The sequence below is a fragment of the Xenopus laevis genome, chromosome 4L, assembly GCF_017654675.1.
Source record: "Xenopus laevis strain J_2021 chromosome 4L, Xenopus_laevis_v10.1, whole genome shotgun sequence".
NCBI lineage: Eukaryota > Metazoa > Chordata > Amphibia > Anura > Pipidae > Xenopus > Xenopus laevis.
Window position 1 is genome coordinate 131,542,708 of NC_054377.1, and position 24,762 is coordinate 131,567,469.

A 24,762-nucleotide genomic window follows, 5' to 3' on the forward strand; every position below is an offset into this window, starting at 1 on the left:
TGAAAAATGGATTTCAGTGCAGAAGTCTGCTGGGGCAGCACTATTAACTGATTCATTTTGAAAAAAAAACATGTTCAAATCAAAACAAAGCAATGCAGACCACCCCTCTTCCTAAACTGTGTAAAACTCAGTAGAAGTAATCAGAAGTCTCTTGGAACCGATATAATGAAGGCCAACTGCAATCAGGCAGCGCTTATGGGAAAACAAAACCAAGGCGAGGATGCATTTAAGAACGAAACACCCAGCTGCTGGAAATAGATATCTGGGGCTATTCGAGTTCATAGCAGCCTTGGCAGCCCTGCTGTTGAGTCGTCTACGCTAGCACAGCAGAGACAGGGTTAATCCGCCGTGTTTAACAGACAGCACAATTATTGCTTTAGGGAGGGGATAAGATTTTCTTGTCACAGTTCCCCATCCTGTGTAATCCGTAAATCCCTATGTTGGTCAGTGGTCAGGAGTTTGCATGAGGGATTAGAGGGCCTTCCTTCCCTACAAACAAAGAGCCATTCTTAGTGGCCAGAGGAGCCCCTGTGTGAAGCCCCTGTCCCAGTAACAGAGGGATCTGGGTCTCTGACGGGTCATGTGCTTTTGCTTAGTCTCCCCTTCCCAATGCTCATTACACTTTCTCATTGATTCCAGTGGCAGTTTATAAGGGGTGGATCACAGAACATCATTTATACATGGGCAGAACAGAATGCAGAGAGCAATTAGTGCTTACAATAAAGGCATTTATGTATAGCAGGGCGGTTACTACTGTAACAAATGCAGTTCCGGAGTTTCTATGCATCGAAGTAGTAGATTTACTGGTCAGATGGGTATCATTTCTGCATTACAGACAAGGATCTTTAGTTTGTGGCCCAGAACCATCGCTTCCCAAACTGTAGGGGAACCCAAAATGCTGGATAGGAGGGAAGAGATGTAAGCTGAGCGTCAGCTCTTCTGTCTTTGTGCCTCCAAGCCACAAACTAAAAGCCTGAGGACACTGTGAGCAACCCTCAAAGGGAGTAATGATCAACATGCTGCTCACAAACCACTAATTCTAGCACAAGGTCCCCCCTAATAAATCCCTAAAGGAGTCACAGGACTTCTCATAGGGCAGAATATACTGTATGAAAGAGTGCAAGCCTGTGGGACCTTTCCTGTACGCAAGCAAGTGGGTCAGGCATAGAGCAGGGTATCTAGGCATCTATGGATTATTCTGCACATGCCGCACACTGACGTAAAATCAGGGTCAAAGTTTGAAGTTTGTCTAGCAGGGGCCAATACTTTGCAATGAAGCGAAGGGTGTAATAAGCAGCAGTATCAGCCTCTCTATCTACAGGATTCGATACTTATCTTGCACACACACACATATGCTCATTTTAAGGCTTTGCTTGCCCTGCTATGCTGTGCCCTCCTTTGGCAATACCTGGACTGACCCACATGCGCTTGGTCTCTCTGAATGTGTATAATATCCTATGTGCAGCACTATAAATATATAAAAATCAAAGCTGTCCATGAGGCACTCAGTCAGTGCAGCCTATGTCATACACCTGGCACTGAGGAGCTGCAGGGGTTCAGTTGGCAGCTTGATACTGACCCCGGGTGCAGTCCAGGAACCCCTTGTCCTGTTAACAAGACTAATCCTCTTTCAGGGCACACATGCAGCCCAGATTCCTCGGCACACAAAATACACAGCTGCAACTGCCACACAGACAACATGACCTCTATCCCTATGGAACAAATGTCCCCGATCTCTCACCTCCTGCTTGCGTAGCCTCAGTATTTGCTCCCAGTGCATGTCTATTTTCTCTCACCTCCTGCATGCCTCTCAGCTGCTCCTCAGCCACTGCCGAGGTATCTCACCACCTGAAACTGTCAGTCAGGGAATGAGTCCCTGGTCCCGCCTCTGTGGGCGGAGCAAAGCATGGGAAGTGCTGCCCTAACCCCTTCACTGCCAAAGGGAGTGTGCTGTCTGGTTCTAATTCACATCCTTGGTGTATGCTAATGGCACAGCAACACCTAGAAATATTCACAGAACCAACGTGATTGGTTAATAAGCTTGTCACAGACTAAACAGTTTATAAAATACATATATGATTATTTTTAATTGGTATCTGACTAATTAAATAACCCAGATGACACAATGAGAGGTTTGTGAGAGAAAAATAATTACAAGAGACAGCCTGCCTCTAACATGCACTAAATATAATTACCCTTAGATAAAAGCAGTATAAAATCACATTCACATAAAGGGCTAGTCTACTATACATACTGATATTATTTACCCTTTTTTATATGAAGCTGACATGTTTCTCAGCAGCCCCTGTGCAGCAGAGTTTGCAATCTAAGGTGCATTCACATACACTGTATGGGCAGTTTGGTTTCTCAGAAGGCAACAAACCTGTCTGATGGTTCTGGAGTGAATAAGTTCATATTGGACTTGGCACATGTAAATGGACCTACCCCTCCGGTGTTTGGTTTGGTTTACTTGTTCCTCCTCTCTACGGTGATCTTGTTGGACTCCCTTTAAGCTGGGACCAAGGTACTCAGAACAGTTTGGAAACACACACAGGCTGAATATATCCTTAAATTGCAAGGTTAAGGTGGCCATACACGGGCCGATAAAAGATGCCGACAGACCGAGTCGGCAGCTTATTGGCCCGTGTATGGGGCCCACCAACGGGCTTCCCTGATCGAGACAAAAAATCCCGTTGGATCGCGGACGCATCTGTTCGTTGATGTGGTCCCTAGATCCGACCGGCCATTCCCATTCGTTAGGATCTGATCGTTGGGCCCTAGGGCCCACGATCGGATCAGCCGATATTGCCCACCTCAAGGTGGGCATATCGGAGAGAGATCCGCTCGTTTGGCATCATCCAGTACTGGGCCTAACAAACCCTCAGTACAGAAGTCTGCCCAACAGAAGGTTCCCCCAAATGACTATTGTGCATAAAAGGAACGTTGAGACATTTAAGCACATTATAATTCACCTTGCGTTTACAGTAAACATTCTTGATGGGGCATAAACTTAACTTTGTTTTCTTAAAGACCTACAGTATGGGTGCAACATATCTGTCTGGGTTGGGTTTGCAAGTTCAAGTCCTAAATCGCAGACCAGAAGAGGAAGGTTCCTGATTACGGTGTCTGGGTAAAGGTGGCCATACATGGAGAGGTTGCCAAACGAGCAGCCCAGTATGCCCATCTTGAGTGGGTGATATCAGGCTGATCCAATCCTGGGCCCTAGGGCCGAATGATGAATACAGGCAATCGGAGTAAGGGCCGCATCAACAAATGGATCCAACAGTATTTTTAAAGGGATTCGGTCATGATATTTATGATGTTTTTATTTCTAAATTACAGTGTTTACACTGCAAATAATTCACTCTACAATATAAAATGTCATTCCTGAAACAGCAAGTTTTTTCTTTTAGTTGTAATATTGGTGTGTAGGCACCATCTCAGGTCAATTTGCCTGGTCATGTGCTTTCAGAAAGAGCTTTCCGCTATAATGAAAAGTCGCCTGCGCTAAAGCACATGCGGCGATGCGTTTTCCATAGTCACCCAAAGTTGCCTCCTAGCCCCCTGACCACTAATGAGACAGCCCCACAGTGTTCCTCCCCAACTGAGATGCTTATAGTAAATCCCAGCAATGCTTCTGGTACTTATGTGGCTGAGCAGAGGGCACCTGGGACAAGCCATTTCTTTCTATGGGGTCTTTGTGTTCCTGGGGTACAGGAATCAACATATTTTTGTCTGGGCTCCAATCCTATTATACATTGTGAAGGGAGTACAGTTCCTGCGATTTCAGGTTTAATCCCGTTACACAATGTGTCGGGTGACCGGGTCCCAAGCAATGTGTCCATTCAGAGGGTATAATGCCATTACAGAAAGGAGGCCACGTCCTGGGGCTACTGGAGTGAAACAAATAGTTCTTGTGGGGGTTCTAATCCCCTTCGCTGTACAGTGAGTAGGGAGGATAAGGCACATTGCTGGGGGTTTATATTACAAGGCTCTGGGGAAGGCTCTTATATCAGAAGTGGGTGAAAGTTTAATCAGCACTGACCCCTCTGCTTGGGATTTCTTGAAGAGTTTATTTTAGTGTGGCCTGTGGATCACCGATGCCTGACAGTCTGCCCTTTTGTGCAAACCCACTTCTTTCAGCATTTTTCTCCCTGATAAGCCCTTCGGAGTGTGCTTCAGCCGTGGCCTGATAATACACTCCAGAGCTTGCCAATAAAGACCGACATCCAGCTGTTCTTCAACTACGACTCAGCCAAGGCCCCAGTGTTTCTGTTAGGATGCTGGGAGCTGTAGTTCAGCTACAACCTGCAGAGGCGTGTATGCAGAATACTATTAGTACTCAGTGAAAGAATATTCTTCAAGCACATTTTGTACCAGCCCTACAAGCTGGAATAGCACCATGGAATAAATTCAATTAAAATGCCTTTATTGCACTTAGGGTAGAGTCCTGCAGCGGGTCAGGTTACCCGTAAAAACATGCAGTACCCTGCGGGATGCAAGTAGAAGTTTTGGGAGCGGGTATAGAAGTGGGTCGGTGGTTCTCCGGGTTTGCAGGTCACGGCTCTGGTCGCGGGTCTTCTCAATAGTGAGTTTTACTCCTTTTTTTCCCCCTGATCACGCCTACTTCTAATGATGTAACTTCCGGTTTACGACAGCACTTCCTGTTTCTTGATGGTCACTGGTTTGCGGATCGGGTTGCGGATAAGGTACTTGCGGGTCAGGGGTCCAAGCAGATAAGTATGCGGGTTGCGGGTCGGGTTCGGGTTAAAGAAATTGGTTCTGCGCAGGACTTTAATTTAGGGCATTACAGCAACGTTTCAGGGCATATGGCCTTTTATCATATATATTAACATGTAGAAGGCAAATAAAACCTTTTAATGCAGTATTTGTCTTTCTTTGAACAGCAAAGTTTGTGGATATGACATGTGGGGTGGAAGAACTTCTTTTCATTGTGCACAATGGAAATTGCAAACTGGAGAGCTGCTGCTGATTAAAAAGCTAATTAACTCAAAAACCACGAAAAATAAAAAATGAAAACCAACTGCAAATTGAATATCACTCTCTAAAACATGCTAAAAGTTGACCTTCATTAGCAAAACTGTAATAACTGAATATAACAGAAATATGTTCAAACTTTCATAACCTGCCAAATTTTGTAAAATGGACATGGTAATTAGAGGGTGTGGCCACAAAAATGGGCGAGGTCAACAAAAATTACTTTTTTTTGTCCCTCTTTTTATTTCCAAAATGTTGGGAGGTATGCATCATGTATGTGGCCCAGATAGGGTTACCACCTGGCCAGTATTTTACTTACCTGATCAGTAAAAATTATACTTGACCCCAATGTTATTAATAGGGAAAAAAATCTAAATATATATAGGTATTTTTTTCCAAAAAAGGTGGCAACCCTAGGCCCAGATGATATCATACAAAGCTGTCTATGGAGCCATAGGCTATATGGGTCTCCAGGTGGACAGTCCTGATTTAGCACAAACTGCCCAAAAGTTGCCAGGGGATTATGGTTTCAATATAATCCCATACATATTGTGGAATCACTGCTGTACACTCAAGAGGAGCACTTGCCTAGGAGCCCTATAGGCACCGTAGCATCTTTGTGGCATTTAAACAGTTACGGTTATTAGAAGCCAGCCCCACATACTCACCGCCGGATATTCGTTTAGGTGAAAACACTGAATAAGTCTAAAGTTCTTTCACTTGTTTTGCAACAACCCCCAGAAAAGGGGAAATAAATCTTTCCTTTCCAGATCTACACAGACTTCTGATCTGTACCTCCCACTGCCCAGGGCAGGAAAGGGACACAAAGGAGACAGAAACTGGCCTGGCAGGGAGAGGGTTAAAAGAAACCTGCATTCTCATGACCTCATCCAAGTGATAGTGAGACAGCTCATGTTCACGGCATCACAACAATGACAGGGAGGAGGGTCGAGGGCTCCCAGTAAGAAAGACTCACGGAAGTGTTTGGGGCCTCGCCCTACCAGCTCACGCTTCAGAGCCAAAGGCAAACAAGTTATCCTGTAATAACATCCTGGGAGTCAGGACACACACCGCTTCCAGTCTGACACAGCTCAGTCCGACTCATGTACCGTCACATGCCACCTTTGCACTTTCCAATGTGCTATAGTAAAGCAATGGGCAACTGCAGCTCAATACACTGTATATTCATGGCTGAAATTACAATAAAAGGGATATCATACACCAAGAAATGTCAGCCTTACAGTAGTTCAGAAGGGCAGCTCTGCTTAAAGGAACGGTAACACTCAGGCCCGGATTTGTGGAAAGGGCACCTAGGCCCAGGCCTAAGGTGGCAGGATTTTAGGGGGCGGCATGCGGCCCAACCACACCCACATTGGTTCAAAAACACTGGGGATGTGCTGGAGATACAATCATTTTTTAAATGTCCCGTGCGCCAATCCCCATTGCTCCAGTCCAGATGATGAAAATTTGCACAAATAAAGGGGACAGGGGCGACAAAGAGCAGTGGGCCTAGGGGGCGCGCACTATCTAAATCCGGCCCTGGTAACACTAAAAAGAGGAGGAGTGGTGATATAAGCCTTCAGAATGGCCACGTGCATGGGCAAATCAGCAGCCAGCTCAGTTCTTCAGCCAGAGTATGTCGATCTTTAATGGGGCAGCTCACCTTTACATTAACTTTATGATGTAGACATTCCTAAGACTACCTGCCATTGTTTTTTTTTTTATTTTTAACAGTTTCTGAATTATTTAACCAGGCAGCGGTTTGAATGGAATGCTGGAAGATGAATGGGAGAGGCCTGAATTAAAAGAACAGAAATAAAAAGTAACAATAAGGATAAAATTGTAGCCTCGCAGAACAATCGTTTTTTTGGCTGCTGGGGTCAGTGACCCCCTATCTGACAGCTTGAAAGAGGCAAAAGAAAACAACAAAAAAATAGCAATTGAACAATTACTAAAAATTAAAAAGTTAACTTTAAAGCAAAAAAAGGAGCACAGGTCACATACTGGTCATTAATACACATATAATACACATATAGGGACACACACTGATCACTAATATAGACACCGGACACACACTGCTCACTAATACAGACACCGGCCGCACACACACACTGTTCACATGGGACACACACTGCTCACTAATACACACACTGCTCACTAATACACACACTGCTCACTAATACACATACCAGAACACACGCTGTTCACTAATACAGACAAGGGACACACACCGGACACACACTGCTCACTAACACAGACATGGGGCACACACTGATCACCAACACAGACACACACTGTTCAGTAATACAGACACACGGCTCACTAATACAGACATTGGGGGACACACACTGCTCAATAATACAGACACCGGATACACACTGCTCACTAATACAGACACCGGATACACACTGCTCACTAATACAGACACCGGATACACACTACTCACTAATACAGACATTGGGACACACACTGCTCACTAATACACACACTGCTCACTAATACACACACCAGAACACACGCTGTTCACTAATACAGACAAGGGACACACATTGTTCACTTATACCGACACCAGACACACACTACTCACTAATACAGGGCACACACAATGCTCACTAATACAGACACCGCACACACATTGATCACCAACACAGACACACACTGTTCACTAATACACACACCAGAACACACACTGCTCACTAGCACAGACACCGGGACGCACACTGATCACTAATACAGACTCCGGGACAAACACTGATCTATAATATGGACACTGGGAAAAATGTTAGTAACTAACATCAGGCCTCGTACCTTTCACCCCGTCTCACCCTCAATAAATGGAATACAGAGACACTTATTTTATAAGCTTATATTGAGTGGAAAGCAGGGATGTTGCCTCTGGTTGTGCAAACAAGACACAACCTTAGAATTTTATACTGAAAATAAACTAACGTGACTAGAAAGAGAGAAGAAACAAATACACCCGCAGCTACATTTGAACCAGATGTCACATGAAAAGTAGTAGTTTTAACTATATGCTGGCTAAGTATTATGGGATTTGTATTTCATTAGAATTGTCATTAGGCGCCACAGTGTGCAGCCATAGGGAGTTTATATTGGGTAAACTCCCGTCTCACACCTACTTCCTCTGGGTGAGATTGCAGCAGTCTGGACATGTTTTATGGCAGCACTCTCTATAAACAGGCTTCAGCTGGCTACTCAGGTGTTTCATTGTTTACATTAGGGCCCAAAGATAAGGAGAGAGTATTGCCTGGCAGGCTGGGACAGATAATAACTAAACCAAAGCAAATCACACAGTGACAGCAATGCAAACATATACATTCTGTTATAAGGATTTCATTTGCAGTGGAAAAAACTGCTCCCTATGGATTATCATTTTAGCTGGGGTATATAGTGCCGGGATATTAAGGACTGCTTTACAGAGATTCTTCTAATCATTCACATTGATCCCTACTGCAGTGAAGCTTACAATCTAATAGTCCCAGCTACCCTAAGAGTAAGAAGCTCTGCCGGCTTTGCTAAATACCATTACCATGTCCATATAAATTGCCCTAAAACACTTTACTTTGACCATTTGGCCTCTCCATCGTTATACAGGTACAGAATCTATTATTCATGTCTACTTTCAAAAATGAAACCAAAGAGTTCCCCATGCCAGGAATAGACTGCTGACGGGCCCTTACATCACTTGTAAACATGGGGATTTTTTGGTAAATTCAAAGAAGATGATGTAGAGGGGAATCCACTGATGCGGCTGGCTGGCGGAACAGTAACCAATCAACATTAACCTTTAATCAGTCACCTGTAGTCATGGGTTGCTATGCAATTGTACATTTAACTCCTGTTTTGTAAACCCTCAGATATAAAGTACTTGTCTCTTATCCAGGACTACCTTCAACGGAGGGCCAATTACTCAAATGTACACACACACCTTTTGATTCAGGAGGGAGGGATCTCAAGCTGGGGCTTTCCAACTTTCCACTTCCAACTGTTGCTGAACTAAAAGTCCCAGAAAAAACCAACAAACTTTTCCAGGAACAACAACTGGCAGAAGTGTGTTATATTCAATATAATAGTAAACTCTTTAAAGGGTGGTTTAATCTTTCATTTAACTTTTAGTATGTTATAGAAATACCAATTCTAAGCAACCTTACAACTGGTCATTTTTTTTTATAGTTTTTTAAAATTATTTTCCATCTTTTTCTGACATTTTCCAGCTTTCAAATGGGGATCACTGACCCAAATGCTCTGTAAGGGTTGGGGCGGACGGGCAGATTCGGGGAGATTTAGTCGCCTGGCGACTAATCGCCTCTTCTGAGGGGCAACAATCTCCCCGAACTGCCTTCCGCCTGCTTAAATGAAGAATCACCTGAGCTGATGCACTCGCGGCCCTTCGATTTCTGAAGTTGCCCAAGGTTTCCACATGAGGCAACTTCGGGCGACTTTGGAAATCGAAACACTGCGAGTGCATTAGTGCAGGTGATTCTTCATTCAAGCAAGCGGAAGGCAGTTTGGGGAGAAGAGGCGACTAAAGCTCCCCGAATCTGCCCGTCTGCCCCAACCCTTAGGCTACAAATGTATTGTTATTGCTATTTTTTAATTATTATTATTATCATCTTTATGTTCAGGCCTCTCCTATTCATATTCCAGTCTCTTCGTCAAATAAATGCATGCTTTGGTTACTAGAGTAATTAACCCTCAACACTTTTCTTAGATTCTCAAAAAATCAGTTTTGGGGGGTGGGTATACATTGTTGCAACAACCAAATTCCAGTTTAGGGGTAAATCAGTGACAAGCCCTTGGCCAAACATAAAACAACTGCTCTCCGAAATACAGACGTGACCTAAATCAGAAGGAATGTATTCAGCACCTAAACTAACACCTCAAAGTGAGGACAAATAGAAACTTAAATCCTTAGCGGCTCTGAAATGATCATAGGACTGAAAATTAACACCATAAGCCTTGTAATTTATAACTTGCTAAAGGTAAATTCAACTGTTTCTTAAACCCATCTACTGTATCTGCCAGTATGAATTCCTGTGAAAATATATATTAGATGCTCTCAGTGCTTCTACCTGACCCAGTGCCAAGTACTGGTATGGGATCCCTTTCTCAGAAACCTGTTATCCAGAAAGCTCCACGTTACGGAAACACCATCTCCCATAGACTCCACTTTATCCAAATAATCCAAATTTAAAAATGATTTCCTTTTTCTCTGTAATAATAAAACAGTAGCTTGTACTTGATCCAAACTAAGATCCAGTTTACAGAAATATCCATTATCTGGAAAACCCCAGGTTTCCTACCTGTATAGAGCTTCCTGAAGCTAATGAAAAAGTAAAATATAAATATTTCTGCTCCGTGAATACCACAAAATGCTCTTTTATGTTACATTAACCTAGATAAGTGTTCCTTTCCTATGTTTAAAAAAACACGAGAAAGGGATCATAAATATATTTTACACTAGGAACTTCTGAAGGTTAAAGGGTATATATGTATGTAAAAGGGTATATATGTATGTAAAACCCGACAGTACAAAGGTTATTTGCTATTGAAAGTACTTTGTGCAACATGCAGCACTACAAGCAACTTTCCCTTTCATTTATTTTATAAGCTTTACCCTGTACTTTTCCTGCTGGCACTGGAGTTTTCTGATCTTTGCCCAATTTGGCTCAAAAACTTTCAAATGTGTATTTTGCCTGTATATGGCATCAGGCAAATATTCATTATAAAGCACTCAAGTAGTGGTGTAACTAGATGTTACTAGGCCCCACAGCAAATTCATTTTAGGGCCCCCAACATATCCAGAGGTTGTCCCGTTTTACCTGTATATGTTGAAATTGTTCATTAATTAGGGCCTCATGGGGCCATAGGGTCTGCTTGCTCTGTAGTTACACCCCTGCCAAGAAGGGCAAATATGTGCCTCCAGCAGGTGGACAGTGTGGGTTATACCAACAAACTGCATACCTCCCAACTGTCCCTTTTTCGGAGGGACAGTCCCTCTTTTGACAGCTCAACCCGCAGTCCCTCATTTTTACTGGAAAGTCCCTCTTTTCTCTGCACTGAACAGCCAGAAAAAGAAACAAAGTTTCTCCCTTAATTGGCTTTTAGCAGAGAGCCCTAACTAACATGTGCAAATAAGATACTTTGTAATAATTGAGACACAAAAACACAGTTTAGATAAGGAGAAATATTTTCAAACTTTCATAACCTGCCAAAATTTGTAAAACAAACATGGTAATTAGGGGGTGTGGCCACAGAAAGGGGTGTGGTCAAAAATTTGCTGCGCTACGTGCGGAAAAAAAATGTGTCCCTCTTTTTACTTCCAAAATGTTGGGAGGTATGAAACTGTAGCCTAAAATTGCCCTAAGCTGCCATTCAGCCTTTAGTACCAGGATTATTTTCCAGGTGAACTGCAATAAACTGAGGCTTAAAGTCTCCCCCTCTGCTTGCTTCATAAGGATGGGTAAAGGGTAAGTAAAAATGTCTTTACTACTTAGTTGCACATTAGTGAACACAGTTTCCCAAGAAAATAATCTCTTTAAATGCACCACAAGCTTTTAGCACACTAATGAGAAATATAGGCTAGAGGTGCACCTTAATTAGCTGGGGCTTCTCAGTAAATAGTAAAGGGCGAGTTAACATGGTTTTACTGCCCAGCAGCTCCGGAATAAAGCACCTTGGAGCTGGGGGGGATTCATGATTTTAAATGACAGGGTTAGACAGAGCACTGGTGATTCCTTTCTTAATAGTGAAAGAAAGACGGAACAGTCGGTTTCAGTTGCTTTACCAGCATGTGGGCCAGTGCAATAACTAGATAATACTGGGCCTCATAGTAAATTATTTTTCAGGCCCCTCCAAAAAAGCCTAGATGTTGATCTGTTTTACCAATATTTATTGAAATTATATATGAATTAGGGCCTCATGGGGCCCCTATTCTTCCTGGGCACCCCGCAGGGTCTGCTTCCTCTATAGTTACGCCCCTGACATTGGCCATTAAATGTACATATTGTGCTGTAAATTACACCTGGGAATCTTGTGTCGCTACCCCCATACACACACTAGAGGAGGCTGGGAGTTGTAGGCATGTCTGGACAGTGATTCAAAAAAGGCCACAACAGAGCCGCCCCCCAGGTCCAATAAAATAGTGACATAGTCCATGGCATCTTATAGCAGCGGAATATACAGATTGCGAGTCCGGGTCTTATTGTAGGTCATGGCAGCTGGATGAGTTTTTTTTATCCCAGGTTCAGGCAGTCAACAGAGATAAACATGTTAGACTGACAAGGATGTTTCCATGGTTACCAATATGCCAGATTCCCAGCAGCTATAAAGTAATTTTCTGCACAAGAATGTGAATAAATAGTGACACAACATAATAACGTCCTGATCTGCTCACTGATACCAAATGCCAAAGTACGGAATATATACGTCTGGGCCTGCAGCACTCTCCCATTCATGCAGGGCCATTACACCACAGATACAATGTACAATTGCCCCTATGACTGACACAGTGGAAATATGACCCTGCCCCTGGAGGCACTACCATCCCTTGCACTGCTGCTTTTTGTACATCAAGGTTTCCAACATCATAGCTGTAAAATGAAACTCCCAGATCCCACCAACCAAGAAAAAATTCACAAAAGAATGAGTTGGGCCTTGAGGTACAGAATAATCTGGGTGCATAAGAGTAACATTGGCCTTGAGGAACACAATAATCTGGGTGCATGAGGTACAGAATAATATGGGTGCATACGAGTGACATGGGCCTTGAGGTACAGACCTTGAGGTACAGAATAATCTGGGTTCATGAAAATGATTTGGGCCTTGAGGTACAGAATAATCTAGGTGCATAAAAGTGACATGGGCCTTGAGGTTCAGAATAATCTGGATGCATAAAAGTGACATGGGCCTTGAGGTACAGAATAATCTGGATGCATAAAAGTGACATGGGCCTTGAGGTACAGAATAATATGGGTTCATAAAAGTGACATGGGCCTTGAGGTACAGAATAATCTGGATGCATAAAAGTGACATGGGCCTTGAGGTACAGAATAATATGGGTTCATAAAAGTGACTTGGGCCTTGAGGTACAGAATAATATGGGTTCATAAAAGTGACATGGGCCTTGAGGTACAGAATAATCTGGATGCATAAAAGTGACATGGGCCTTGAGGTACAGAATAATCTGGGTTCATAAAAGTGACATGGGCCTTGAGGTACAGAATAATCTGGGTGCATAAAAGTGACATGGGCCTTGAGGTACAGAATAATCTGGGTTCATAAAAGTGACATGGGCCTTGAGGTACAGAATAATCTGGATGCATAAAAGTGACATGGGCCTTGAGGTACAGAAAAATATGGGTGCATAAGAGCAGATACAATCATGTCCAAAGCCCTGCCCATTCAGACACTGCCTGTGTTTGAACCCTTCTTACATAATCACCCTACTACAGCGGTGTGAAAAACTATTTGCCTCCTTCCTGATTTCTTATTCTTTTGCATGTTTGTCACACTTAAATGTTTCTGCTCATCAAAAACCGTTAACTATTAGTCAAAGATAACATAATTGAACACAAAATGCAGTTTTTAAATGAAGGTTTATGTTATTAAGGGAGAAAAAAAACTCCAAATCTACATGGGCTTGTGTGAAAAAGTGATTGCCCCCCTTGTTAAAAAATAACTTAACTGTGGTTTCTCACACCTGAGTTCAATTTCAAAGGTTATAAAGCCATTTCTAAAGCTTTGGGACTCCAGTGAATCACAGTGAGAGCCATTATCCACAAATGGCAAAAACATGGAACAGTGGTGAACCTTCCCAGGAGTGGCCGGCCGACCAAAATTACCCCAAGAGCGCAGAGACAACTCATCCGAGAGGCCACAAAAGACCCCAGGACAACATCCAAAGAACTGCAGGCCTCACTTGCCTCAATTAAGGTAAGTGTTCACGACTCCACCATAAGAAAGAGACTGGGTTAAAAACGGCCTGCATGGCAGATTTCCAAGGCGCAAACCACTTTTAAGCAAAAAGAACATTAAGGCTCGTCTCAATTTTGCAAAAAAACATCTCAATGATTGCCAAGACTTTTGGGAAAATACCTTGTGGACCGACGAGACAAAAGTTGAACTTTTTGGAAGGTGCGCGTCCCGTTACATTCTGGCGTAAAAGTAACACAGCATTTCAGAAAAGAACATCATACCAACAGTAAAATATGGTGGTGGTAGTGTGATGGTCTGGGGTTGTTTTGCTGCTTCAGGACCTGGAAGACTTGCTGTGATAGATGGAACCATGAATTCTACTGTCTACCAAAAAATCCTGAAGGAGAATGTCCGGCCATCTGTTCGTCAACTCAAGCTGAAGCGATCTTGGGTGCTGCAGCAGGACAATGACCCAAAACACACCAGCAAATCCACCTCTGAATGGCTGAAGAAAAACAAAATGAAGACTTTGGAGTGGCCTAGTCAAAGTCCTGACCTGAATCCTATTGAGATGTTGTGGCATGACCTTAAAAAGGCGGTTCATGCTAGAAAACCCTCAAATAAAGCTGAATTACAACAATTCTGCAAAGATGAGTGGGCCAAAATTCCTCCAGAGCGCTGTAAAAGACTCGTTGCAAGTTATCGCAAACGCTTGATTGCAGTTATTGCTGCTAAGGGTGGCCCAACCAGTTATTAGGTTCAGGGGGCAATTACTTTTTCACACAGGTTTGGATTTCTTTTCTCCCTAAATAATAAAAACCCTCATTTAAAAACTGCATTTTGTGTTTACTTTGTGTTTGTTTTGTGTTATCTTTGACTAATAGTTAAATGTGTTTGATGATCAGAAACATTTTGTGTGACAAACATGCAAAAGAATAAGAAATCAGGAAGGGGGCAAATAGTTTTTCACACCACTATATATCCTTCTGCAACATGAAACAAATGCATATTTCCAGTACTATGGAGTGCAGCAGAGATCAGACGCATGGCACATAAATATCTGCTGCATATTATAACACAACACAGAACAAAGTAAGGCAACTTACCAAAGACTGATCTGGGCTGGGGATATATTCGCACGAGATCCAGGTTGGAGTCAAGCCTATAGACTGGCAGCCACCAGCACCACTGGCCTATATACTAGGTCAGTCCATACAAAGTGCCAAAGCTCTGAAGCCTTCTTCCTCAATAAGGAAACTGATTCCCTCTAGAGAATTGGGCCTGTGAATATTCCCCCAATGAGGATGTGGAATCAATGCAATAATGTATGTGTAGCTGCTTCCATTGCACCTGATCTCATTTCCTGCTGTGCATTGTCATTAAATGCAGAGTTTATGGGATCAGACACACACACACTACTTAGTCACACACAGCCTTGAAGTGGGACAGAGCGACAACAAAACTACCGAGTCACAAGCTGTGTCGCATAAGCCGTCCTAGTGATTGTTTGCTAATGAGCGAGGGGATTTCTTCCTATTGTATAAACAGTGGGCTCAGCAAAGCAAACAGGGATAACATCTGGGTGTGTGTGTTTATCTGTTTGCGTTTCCAGGATCATGTGTTCTGTTTGTCTGCTGTGCAAATCAGTGAGGCCACTGGGTTACTGCTGGCCTGTAGAGATGCCATTTAGGATGTGGGTATTGCTATAGTTGTACCATGTAGTGAAACAATGTACTCACAATGCCCAGTGCCTCCGTTTTGGGTCCAAAACCCTAGAGGCCAAAGCAGGATTCATGCTCCTAACATATGGTACAGACTGGTGGTACTTCATCATAGGGCATCAGTCTCCTCTAGTTTTCCACTGGTATTTTTTAAGGTACATTCAAATTTCTCTGGTATTAACATATTTTTTGGGACAATATACAAGTCAATAGACACCTATAAATTTCATTTGTAAATGTGTTGTATTAAATGTGTAGAATATGCTGTACAGTTTTGGTCTCCAGTGCTCAAACAGGACATTATTGAATTAGAGAGGGTAAAGAGAAGGGCAACTAAGCTGGTAAAAGGTATGGAAAATCTTAGCTATGAGGAAAGACTGGCCAAATTGGGGATGTTCACGCTGGAGAAGAGGCGCTTAAGGGGTGATATGATAACTATGTATTAAAATATAAGGGGATCATATAATAATCTCTGTAATGCTTTATTTACCAGTAGGTCTTTCCAGCTGACACAAGGTCACCCATTCCGATTAGAAGAAAAAAGGTTCCGTCTAAATATTCGGAAGGGATTTTAAACAGTGAGAGCTGAGAAGATGTGGAATTCTCTCCCTGAATCAGTGGTACAGGCTGATACATTAGATAGCTTTAAGAAGGGTTTGGATGGTGTTTAGCAAGTGAGGGAATACAGGGTTATGGGAGATAGCTCACAGTACAAGTTGATCCAGGGACTGGTCCGATTGCCCTCTTGGAGTCGGAAGAATTTTTTCCCCCTCTGAGGCAAATTGGAGAGGCTTCAGATGGGCTTTTGTTGCCTTCCTCTGGATCAACTAGCAGTTAGGCAGGTTATATATAGACTTAAAAGCTTGTACTTGATGGACATGTGTCCTTTTTTCAAATTAACTTACAATGTTACTATGTCTTGGTAACAAAACCATGAAAACCCCGGCATTAGATCATGGGGCAGTAAATGGGGAGGGGTGACTTACACTTTGGGTGAATTTAGAACCAAAACAATCCAATCCAATGATGGAAGCAGACTCAGGAAACTTCGGGCGACTTCGGAAAACAAAGAATTCCGAGTGCCATGCCGCCGGAGGTTTCGATTGTAGCCGGCGGGAAGGCAGTTCGGGGAGATTAGTCGTCCGAAGAAGAGGCGATTTGTTGCCTCTGCCCTTAGGGTGATTTTGTGATTAATCTTCCAATTGTACAGTTTCTTGTATCGTACTGATTCTTGTGTCCCAGTTTGTTAATGGAGATGTGAAGGCCATAAAGGAGCCTGGAAGCCTAGATCACTAACTGCTCACCTGGCAACTCTGTGGACACAATAAAGCGTCAAATATTTATAATGAATGTGATCGTTATGTGCGGAAGGTGGGGCACCTTTATTCCAGTTAATACAACTTCATACAGGTCCATGACATATTTGGGCAAAATGCTCCAATGGGAAGTCTATTTACATCCCCACAGACTGCAGAAGGCAGCATACACAGTGGAACCTCAATTTTACATCGGCTGATTTTAAGTTCTCCCTCATTTTACATTGTTGTTCTGTGGTCCCGTCTATATATTATGCATAATAAATTTCCCTGATTTTACATTTTCCTGGATTTTACACCATTTTTTTCTGGTCCCCCTGAAAAACGTAAAAGAGGGGTTGTACTGTATATAAAATAGTACAGGAATGTGTAAACTATGCCCCCCCAGCTGATGTTCAGTCAGGGCATGCTGGGTGCTGAAAGATAAACAATAGGGCTGCATATTGCCGACACCTGCTCTAACAACCAATACAAAGGGGATTTAAGGAGTATGCACATAAATGAGGAGCTGCTTAGCCCAAATCCCCAGGGGTTAATCATGCAGGTAAGCCAGCGTGGATCTCACATTGCAGTTATTTAGCACCTGTGTGTGTATTAGCCGTATCACTCAAGAGAAAGGGGTGGGGGTGTGAGCCTGCAGGTGACTGAGTGCACAAAATACCTCAGGAGGGGAGAATTCCGACCAGTTATGGCTGTCACAGAAGAACAATAGGGTCCTTGAATGCTCCCAGTCCATTTTTAGCTTTCTGCTGCAAGCTCATTACATTACAGTGTGAGTCAGCCCTTGCTGCTGTCCAACTCGGTGTCTCATTACTAATACTGATAAGGGGGGCACATTGCATCACACTAGCACTTACCTTTACTAAGCAGCCAAATAGATTTCGTGCTTGTATAAAACTGCATAAAAGTCTATTTGCTTGTGCTATCAAACCCTGCTTCTCTCTAATGATGATAACTCGCTGCTTAGGGTGGTGGCACGCAAGGCTACTGGGGGAGATTAGTTGCCCAGCGACAAATCGCCTCTTCTTCAGGCAACTAATATCCCCTAAATGCCTTTGCGCCGGCTAGAATGTAGATCACCAACGGGACGGCACTAGGACTGCTGCAGCTTTCCAAAGTCGCCCGAAGTTTCCTTGTGAGGCAACTTCGGCCGATTTTGGAAAACGAATCGTTCCGAGTGCCATCCCGCCGGCAATTTACATTCTAGCTGTCAGGAAGGCCTTTAGGGAGATTAGTTGCCCGAAGAAGAGGTGATGTGTGACTGGGCGACTAATCTCCACCAGTAGCCTCGCGTGCCACCACCCTTAAAGGGGTGGTTTACTTTTAGTATGTTATAGACTAGTTAATTCTAAGCAACTTTTTAATTGGCCTTCATTTGGTCTTGTTTATAGTTTTTGAAATTATGTGCCCTTTCCTTCTCTCTTTCCAGCTTTCAAATGGGGTCCACTGACGCCATCTAAAAAAACAAATTATCTGTAAGACAACAAGTGTATTGTTATTGCTAATTTTTTTTTTTTACTCAACTTTATATTCAGACCTTCTCCTATTCCAGACTCTTATTTAAATCGATGCACCGTTGCTAAGGGTAATTTGGACCCAAGCAACCACATTGTTGAAAACAAAAAAAAAAAAAAAACTGAAGGGCTGCTGAATTAAAACCTTAACTCAAAAAACACAAATAAATAATGAAAACCAATTGCAAATTGTCTTAGAAAATTATGCTCTGCATCATACTGAAAGCAAATTTCAAGGTGAACCCTACTGCATCCCTGTGCTCTACACTTGCCACTTTATAGATGTATGCTGTTGAGCTGACTTGAAACCAGCGGAGACTGCAACATAAACTAACTGCCAATTATCCACTCAGGATGTGGATTTAATGTGTTATATTTAAATAGGTGAGCTGGCAACCCAAATATGTTCCTGTCTATATGTAACAAAGCATGACTAACCTTAACCTAATATATACTCCAGTTGAGACACATCATGTAATTGCCATTTATAAGAAGACCAATGAGGCCACAGTTCAGCTGACCAACTGTCAGATCATATGAGACACCTCCATGCGACAGGGTGACTGTGAGCACCATCTAAAATATGTTCGGAGGAGAAAACACCCCATGAGCAATGGATTGATGGGATTCCAGGGGTCCCCCAAACTTTTTTCCCCCATGAGCCATAATCAAATGTAAAAAAGATGGAGAGCAACATGGTAGCCTCTTTGTGGACTGGCAGCCTACAGGAGACTCTGTTTGGTAGTACATCTTGTTTTTATACAACTAAAACTTGCCTCCAAGCCAGGAGTTAAAAAATAAGCACCTGCTTTGAGGCCACCGGGAGCAACATCCAAGGGATTGGTGAGCAAAATGTTGCGTGTGAGCCACTGTTTGGGGATCACTGCTCCCACTCCTGCAGCTTGCATACCTCCTTGGTCAAGAAAACAAATCAGTCTGATGGCCCCCTTGATACTCATTTCATAAATGATCCCAATTCCCCTACGTTCGTGTAAAACTGAAAGCAGGACATATCTTACACTGTGACAAATACATTCCTTCTTTGCATATCTGCCTCAATACACAGGAGTACTTGGTGCTATACTGCTCGTCTCAGCTCTAACCTCAATAGGAAAGTTCTATCTGTTTATGACTGGAAAGAGAAAAATGGCAAGTCAGGTAAAAGCCTTCCAAGCACCTCCCCAAGCACGGACTTATCTGCAGAACCTAGATAGTAATCCATCTCTGCAATTACTAAACACTGCCAGAAGATGGCAGGCCAGAGCTACGGTGAGAACACCAATGCTGAAAAGCAGAACTGGGGTGTGGGTTCATCCAAAATGAACTGAAAATGATTATAGCTATAGAAGAAAAAATTCCCCAATACGGAACATGAGTTTTATTGCAGAAAAACCTTTATTATTTTTCAATAAGAGCAGCCTCTGTCCTTCCTGTTACCCACTGATTAGACTAAGTGTCTAAACAAGTTCAGGCATCAGCTGATGGGAAAGAGGTTTGTGGCAGGAAACCACAGTACAAAAACACACACACTATATATGCATGCAGCATGCCCAGTGTGCCAAAGGGTACAAGGCAAGGGGCCAGAAGCAGAGCTGAGATGCGGCACAACCGGAGCATAGGCATCACTTCAGCTTTCTTAAGCTAAATGTACAAACATGTGATGCACTGTAATCAATGGGAATCTGGCTGTCAATAGCTGACTTCTTATACTGTGTTTCAAGAGTCAGAGCCAGCAGTGTTGCTTAGAGTTACATTTACGTTCATGATGCAAAAATTTATTTTTGAGTTAATATCCCCTTTAAAAGGGTTGTTCGCATTTAAATTAACTTTTAAGTATGATGTAGGTAGAGAGTGATATTCTAGGACAATTTGCAATTGGTTTTAATTTTTTGTGGTTTTTGAGTTATTTCGTTTTTCTCTTAGTAGCTCATCTGGTTGCTAGGGTCCAGATTACCTGCGGATTTTAGCAGGCTGATTTCTGCCCTGTCTGGCCCTAGCCTTAGTATTATAAAAAGAGTGATATTCTGAGACAATTTTCCATTTTTGAGTTATTTAGCAGCTCTCCAGTTCACAATTTTAGTAATTTGGTTGCTAGGGTCCAAATTACCCTAGCAACCATGCACTGATTTAAATAAGAAACTGATTTATGAATAGGAGAGGATGTAATAGAAAGATGAGTGATAAAAAGTACCAATACATTTGTAGCTTTACAGAGGATTCGTTTTTTAGATGAAAGAGCCAGAAGAAAAAGATGAACAATTAAAAAAAAGAACTAAACAATAAATAATGAAGACCAATTGTAAAGGTGCTTAGAATTGGCCATTCTATGACATACTAAAAGTTAACTTAAAGGACCAGTAACATAAAAAAAATTCAAAAGAAATTGTTAGTATACATAGTAAAAAAAAACACCAAGACAAATGAAACTTTAAAATTGCAAAGCTTTTATTAAGAAATAACTTACGGATACTCTGCTTCTGCTCCTCTTCAGAAAAGGTGACGATCCATCGTGTGACGCTCGATTTCTCCTCCCTTTCTATATCCTACAACGGAGGAGAAATCAAATGCCGCACGATGGATCGCCCCATCGCTTTCTGAAGAGGAGCACAAGCGGAGTTTTGGTAAGTTATTTCTTAATAAAGACTTTGCGATTTTAATGTTTAATTTGTCTTAGTGTTTTTTTGTTTTTTTTTTCAATGTACACTAATGAATTTTTTTTAAAAAAATGTTGGTTACTGGTCCTTTAAAGGTGAACCACTCCTTTAAATGTATCCTTCCTCATTGTTAACACCTAAACCCACTCATTTACTCCTTTATACACCCAGTTATGACCCACCACCTGTATAGCTACACCTCTGGTACCGTAGAAACAATAAAGACCAATTCAAAAGTTGCTTAGAATCAGCCATTCTATAACATACTAAAAGTTAACCTAAAGGTGAACCACCCCCTTTAAAACCAATCCAGCCTGATATCTGCCAGGTAGAGGGCCCAGTTAAACGCAAAGTTCCGATCAGAGTCTGCTTTGGATGAAACTGATTCAGACTTTCTGATATGCTGTAAAATCATTGAAGGGAGAGCAATTAAACTCTGTTCAAGGCTTATTGTGTCGATAATGTGAGATAATATTCAGATAAAATAGAACTTTCCCTTTAACACAGTCCTTTGTACTAGTGACCTGATGTTAAGTGGCAGTTGGTGTGCCATGCTGACAGTGGGTGGCACATATGTTGTGCAGGGGACGAGACATAGATATGGAGTCCTGCCATGCTATAGAGGAGGGGCAGGAGGGACAGCACCACTCTGTATGATTTAGGATGCTAGAGTGACTAGTAGTAGCAAGGACATGCCCTAATCTTTTGCCCTGACAGCTGGTCGCCATGTTGAGAAGGAGTAGCACCCCCCCCCCACATGAGCTTTAAGCTGGAGAAGATTACACGCTACAATTTGTCAACTAAAAGCAAATTACAAAGAATTGAGCTGATTCCATATTACAGGATTAGAACAGCAGCCCCACCAGACATGGTTGCACTACAACTCCCAGAATCCCCGGACAGCCTCAGGCTGAGAGCTGCAATATTATGGCAAATGACAGGGGCAATACAGAGAGAGCACATTGGAGGACAACGCTCTTATTCTCCTTCCTGTAACATTGCGGGAAGCAGCTGTCCTCTCCCAAAATAGCCATGTGCTTCCCTAAACTCAGTCTTGTTAATCATTAGCAAAAACTTGCAGTGCCTGTTTCTCCTAAATGAACCACCGCTAGGAGAGGAGGGTGGGGTGCCGGAATCCTTTAACTCTTGCCTCTAATATGTATCTGACCTCTATCTGTTGCAGAACTACAAACTCCAAGTTCTAAAGAACTTACAAAGCTGTAAAGCAAGCTCGTAATATATATTTTTATGTTGTGGGTGCTGGGAGTTGTAGTTTAACTGGAGGGATGCCAGTGGCTTATTTCATACTTATTCGATTTCCCATAGGGAGGAAGCACACCAATACCTTCAGCAATTCCTTTAAATCATTTATTTATTCAGCAGAATGTGGCACAAGCTTTCGGCGATCAACCCCTTCCTCAGCTGCTTGTGCCACTTTCTGCTGGATAAATGATTTATAGGCATTGCCAAAGGTATTGTGTATCGAATCATATCAAATATGATGACTGGAGTTGAACGCACCTGAATAAAGTAAGTGGTGTTCCGAAGAAATTGTATATTGTTTCATGTTTAAAAGATAAAGCCTTTCTTTCATAAAACTATAACCCGCTTTGAGCGTTGACCAACGTATCCGCCGGAGTTGCTAATATTAATATCAAAGCGGCGGGGAGACGCTATTACGATGGGGTGAGCTCCGACATTACCGCATCCTAAGGGTTATTACAGAAGAGCGTTTTTAACTACGCTCCCCTGCATTCTGGTTTCATGCGTTCAGCGCAGGGGAGCACAGGAGTAGACGCACTGTATTCTTTTCAATGGGGCTGTACTCACACAGACGCATGTAAGCGCCGACCGCAGGGAAAATGCAACATGCTGCGTCCCAACCTGCGTTCGGCGCTTACATGCGTCTGTGTGAGTACAGCCCCATTGAAAATAATTCTGTGCGTCTACTCCTGCGCTCCCCTGCGGCTGAAAGCATGAAACCGGAACGCAGGGGAGCGCAGTTAAAAACCTGTAAGAGCCCCAACAGTAAATGCTACTCCTGCCTCCCTTCAACCTAAACACAAGATTCAAAGCCTACTGGGAATTGTAATCTAAAAATGATGGGGGAGGCAAGGTTAGGTAACTGTATGAATAAAAGTCTTGAAACCGGATCGCAGGGGAGCGCAGCTAAAAACTGTAAGAGCCCTAACAGAAAATGCTACTCCTGCCTCCCTTCAACCTAAACACAAGATTCAAAGCCTACTGGGAGTTGTAATCTAAAAACAATGGGGGAGGCTAGGTTAGGTAACTGTATGAATAAAAGGATAGTGCTCCTCTCTGTCATATATATATGGATGAATAAACCTTTTTTTAACCTTTTCCCTTTTTTGACACTTTTCGACTGTTATTGCTCAAATCCTGTGAGTGTCATCACTTTACACATTGTATCTACCTCTAATGCCTGAGCACCCAGATCTCGATTATTTTTAGGGTGTGCGGCTCATACACGCTGTTCTCTCTCTCTCTCTATATAGACACACACACACACACACACTATATATTATGGTATTATGAGAAGGCAATGAAGCACAGATTCCCCCCACCCCCACATGAATACACTAATGCAACATACGGTTTCTGTGGATGAAGAAGCCTCCATAAATCCTGGGTATGAAGCGACCCGTCCCAAAATGACCATTCTGCTGGGCAATGGTGCTCCGTCAGTTCTGGAACAGGCTCCGACAATGTCCCAGTGCGGGATCATGTGATCACATGGAGATAAAAGGCCCCGCTATAAATACCTGTGTGTCACACAGACAGCTGCCCCCCAGCACTGCTCATAAGCCACTAAATCTGTGCTTCTTCTGCCGGCTCAATGTACGAGATCTCGGAGTCTTTCTGCTACAGATTACACACAGGGAAATAAACACATGCTGTACCAAAGCACCACATGGTGTCATGAAAAACAGTCCTTGCTTCCCTCCCACGGCCCAGCTTTATCTAAACTACTCCTAGAAGGTTCGGAATAATGGGGAAAAGGCATATTGCCTCATCATTAACCCTTTCGGCAACTCTGACACTTACATGACAACTGCATCAGAGGCCAGAGCTGGTTTGTTTGGGGGAATAGGCACATGGTAGGGTGGGTCAATGTGGGTGGACATTGATTATCTGCCATATATACAATGGCTAAATGTTTGGTCTCACAATGATTCTGCCCCACTGCACTGGCTGAATGTTATAGTCTCTATGGCAGGGATCCCCAACCTTTTTTACCCATAAGCCACATTCAGATGTAAATAGAGATGGAGCAACGTAAACGTGAAAATGTAAACGTGAAAATGTTCCTGGGGATGCCAAATAAGGGCTATGATTGGCTATTCGGTAGCCCCTATGTGGATTGACAGCCTATAGGAGGTTCTGCTGGGCAGTACATCTGGTTTTTATGCAACCAAAACTCATAACATTTAAGAAATAGGAAAAGAGGAAAAAAATCATTTTACAAAAATTGGCAGGTTATTAAAAGTTTGGACACACTTTTTGGTTTTTATGTGTTATAGTTTTGCTAATTGCAGCTGCCACATATCCTGGTCTCTCTGCCAAAAGACAATTGAGTTTTAGACACTTTTTCTCTTTGATC

General features: G+C 42.7%; 1 protein-coding gene across 8 annotated transcripts in view; it reads right to left on the bottom strand.

Moving 5' to 3' along the window:
- The window catches only part of tmcc1.L (transmembrane and coiled-coil domain family 1 L homeolog), a 119,024-nt gene that overhangs the window by 9,071 nt on the left and 85,191 nt on the right, over window positions 1-24,762 (bottom strand). The window contains exon 1 of one of the 8 annotated variants that reach the window (XM_018256610.2): window positions 23,755-24,006. In XM_018256610.2, coding sequence (XP_018112099.2) covers window positions 23,755-23,886 — 132 coding nt within the window. In that variant the 5' untranslated portion in view covers window positions 23,887-24,006. 8 annotated transcript variants of the gene reach the window in all.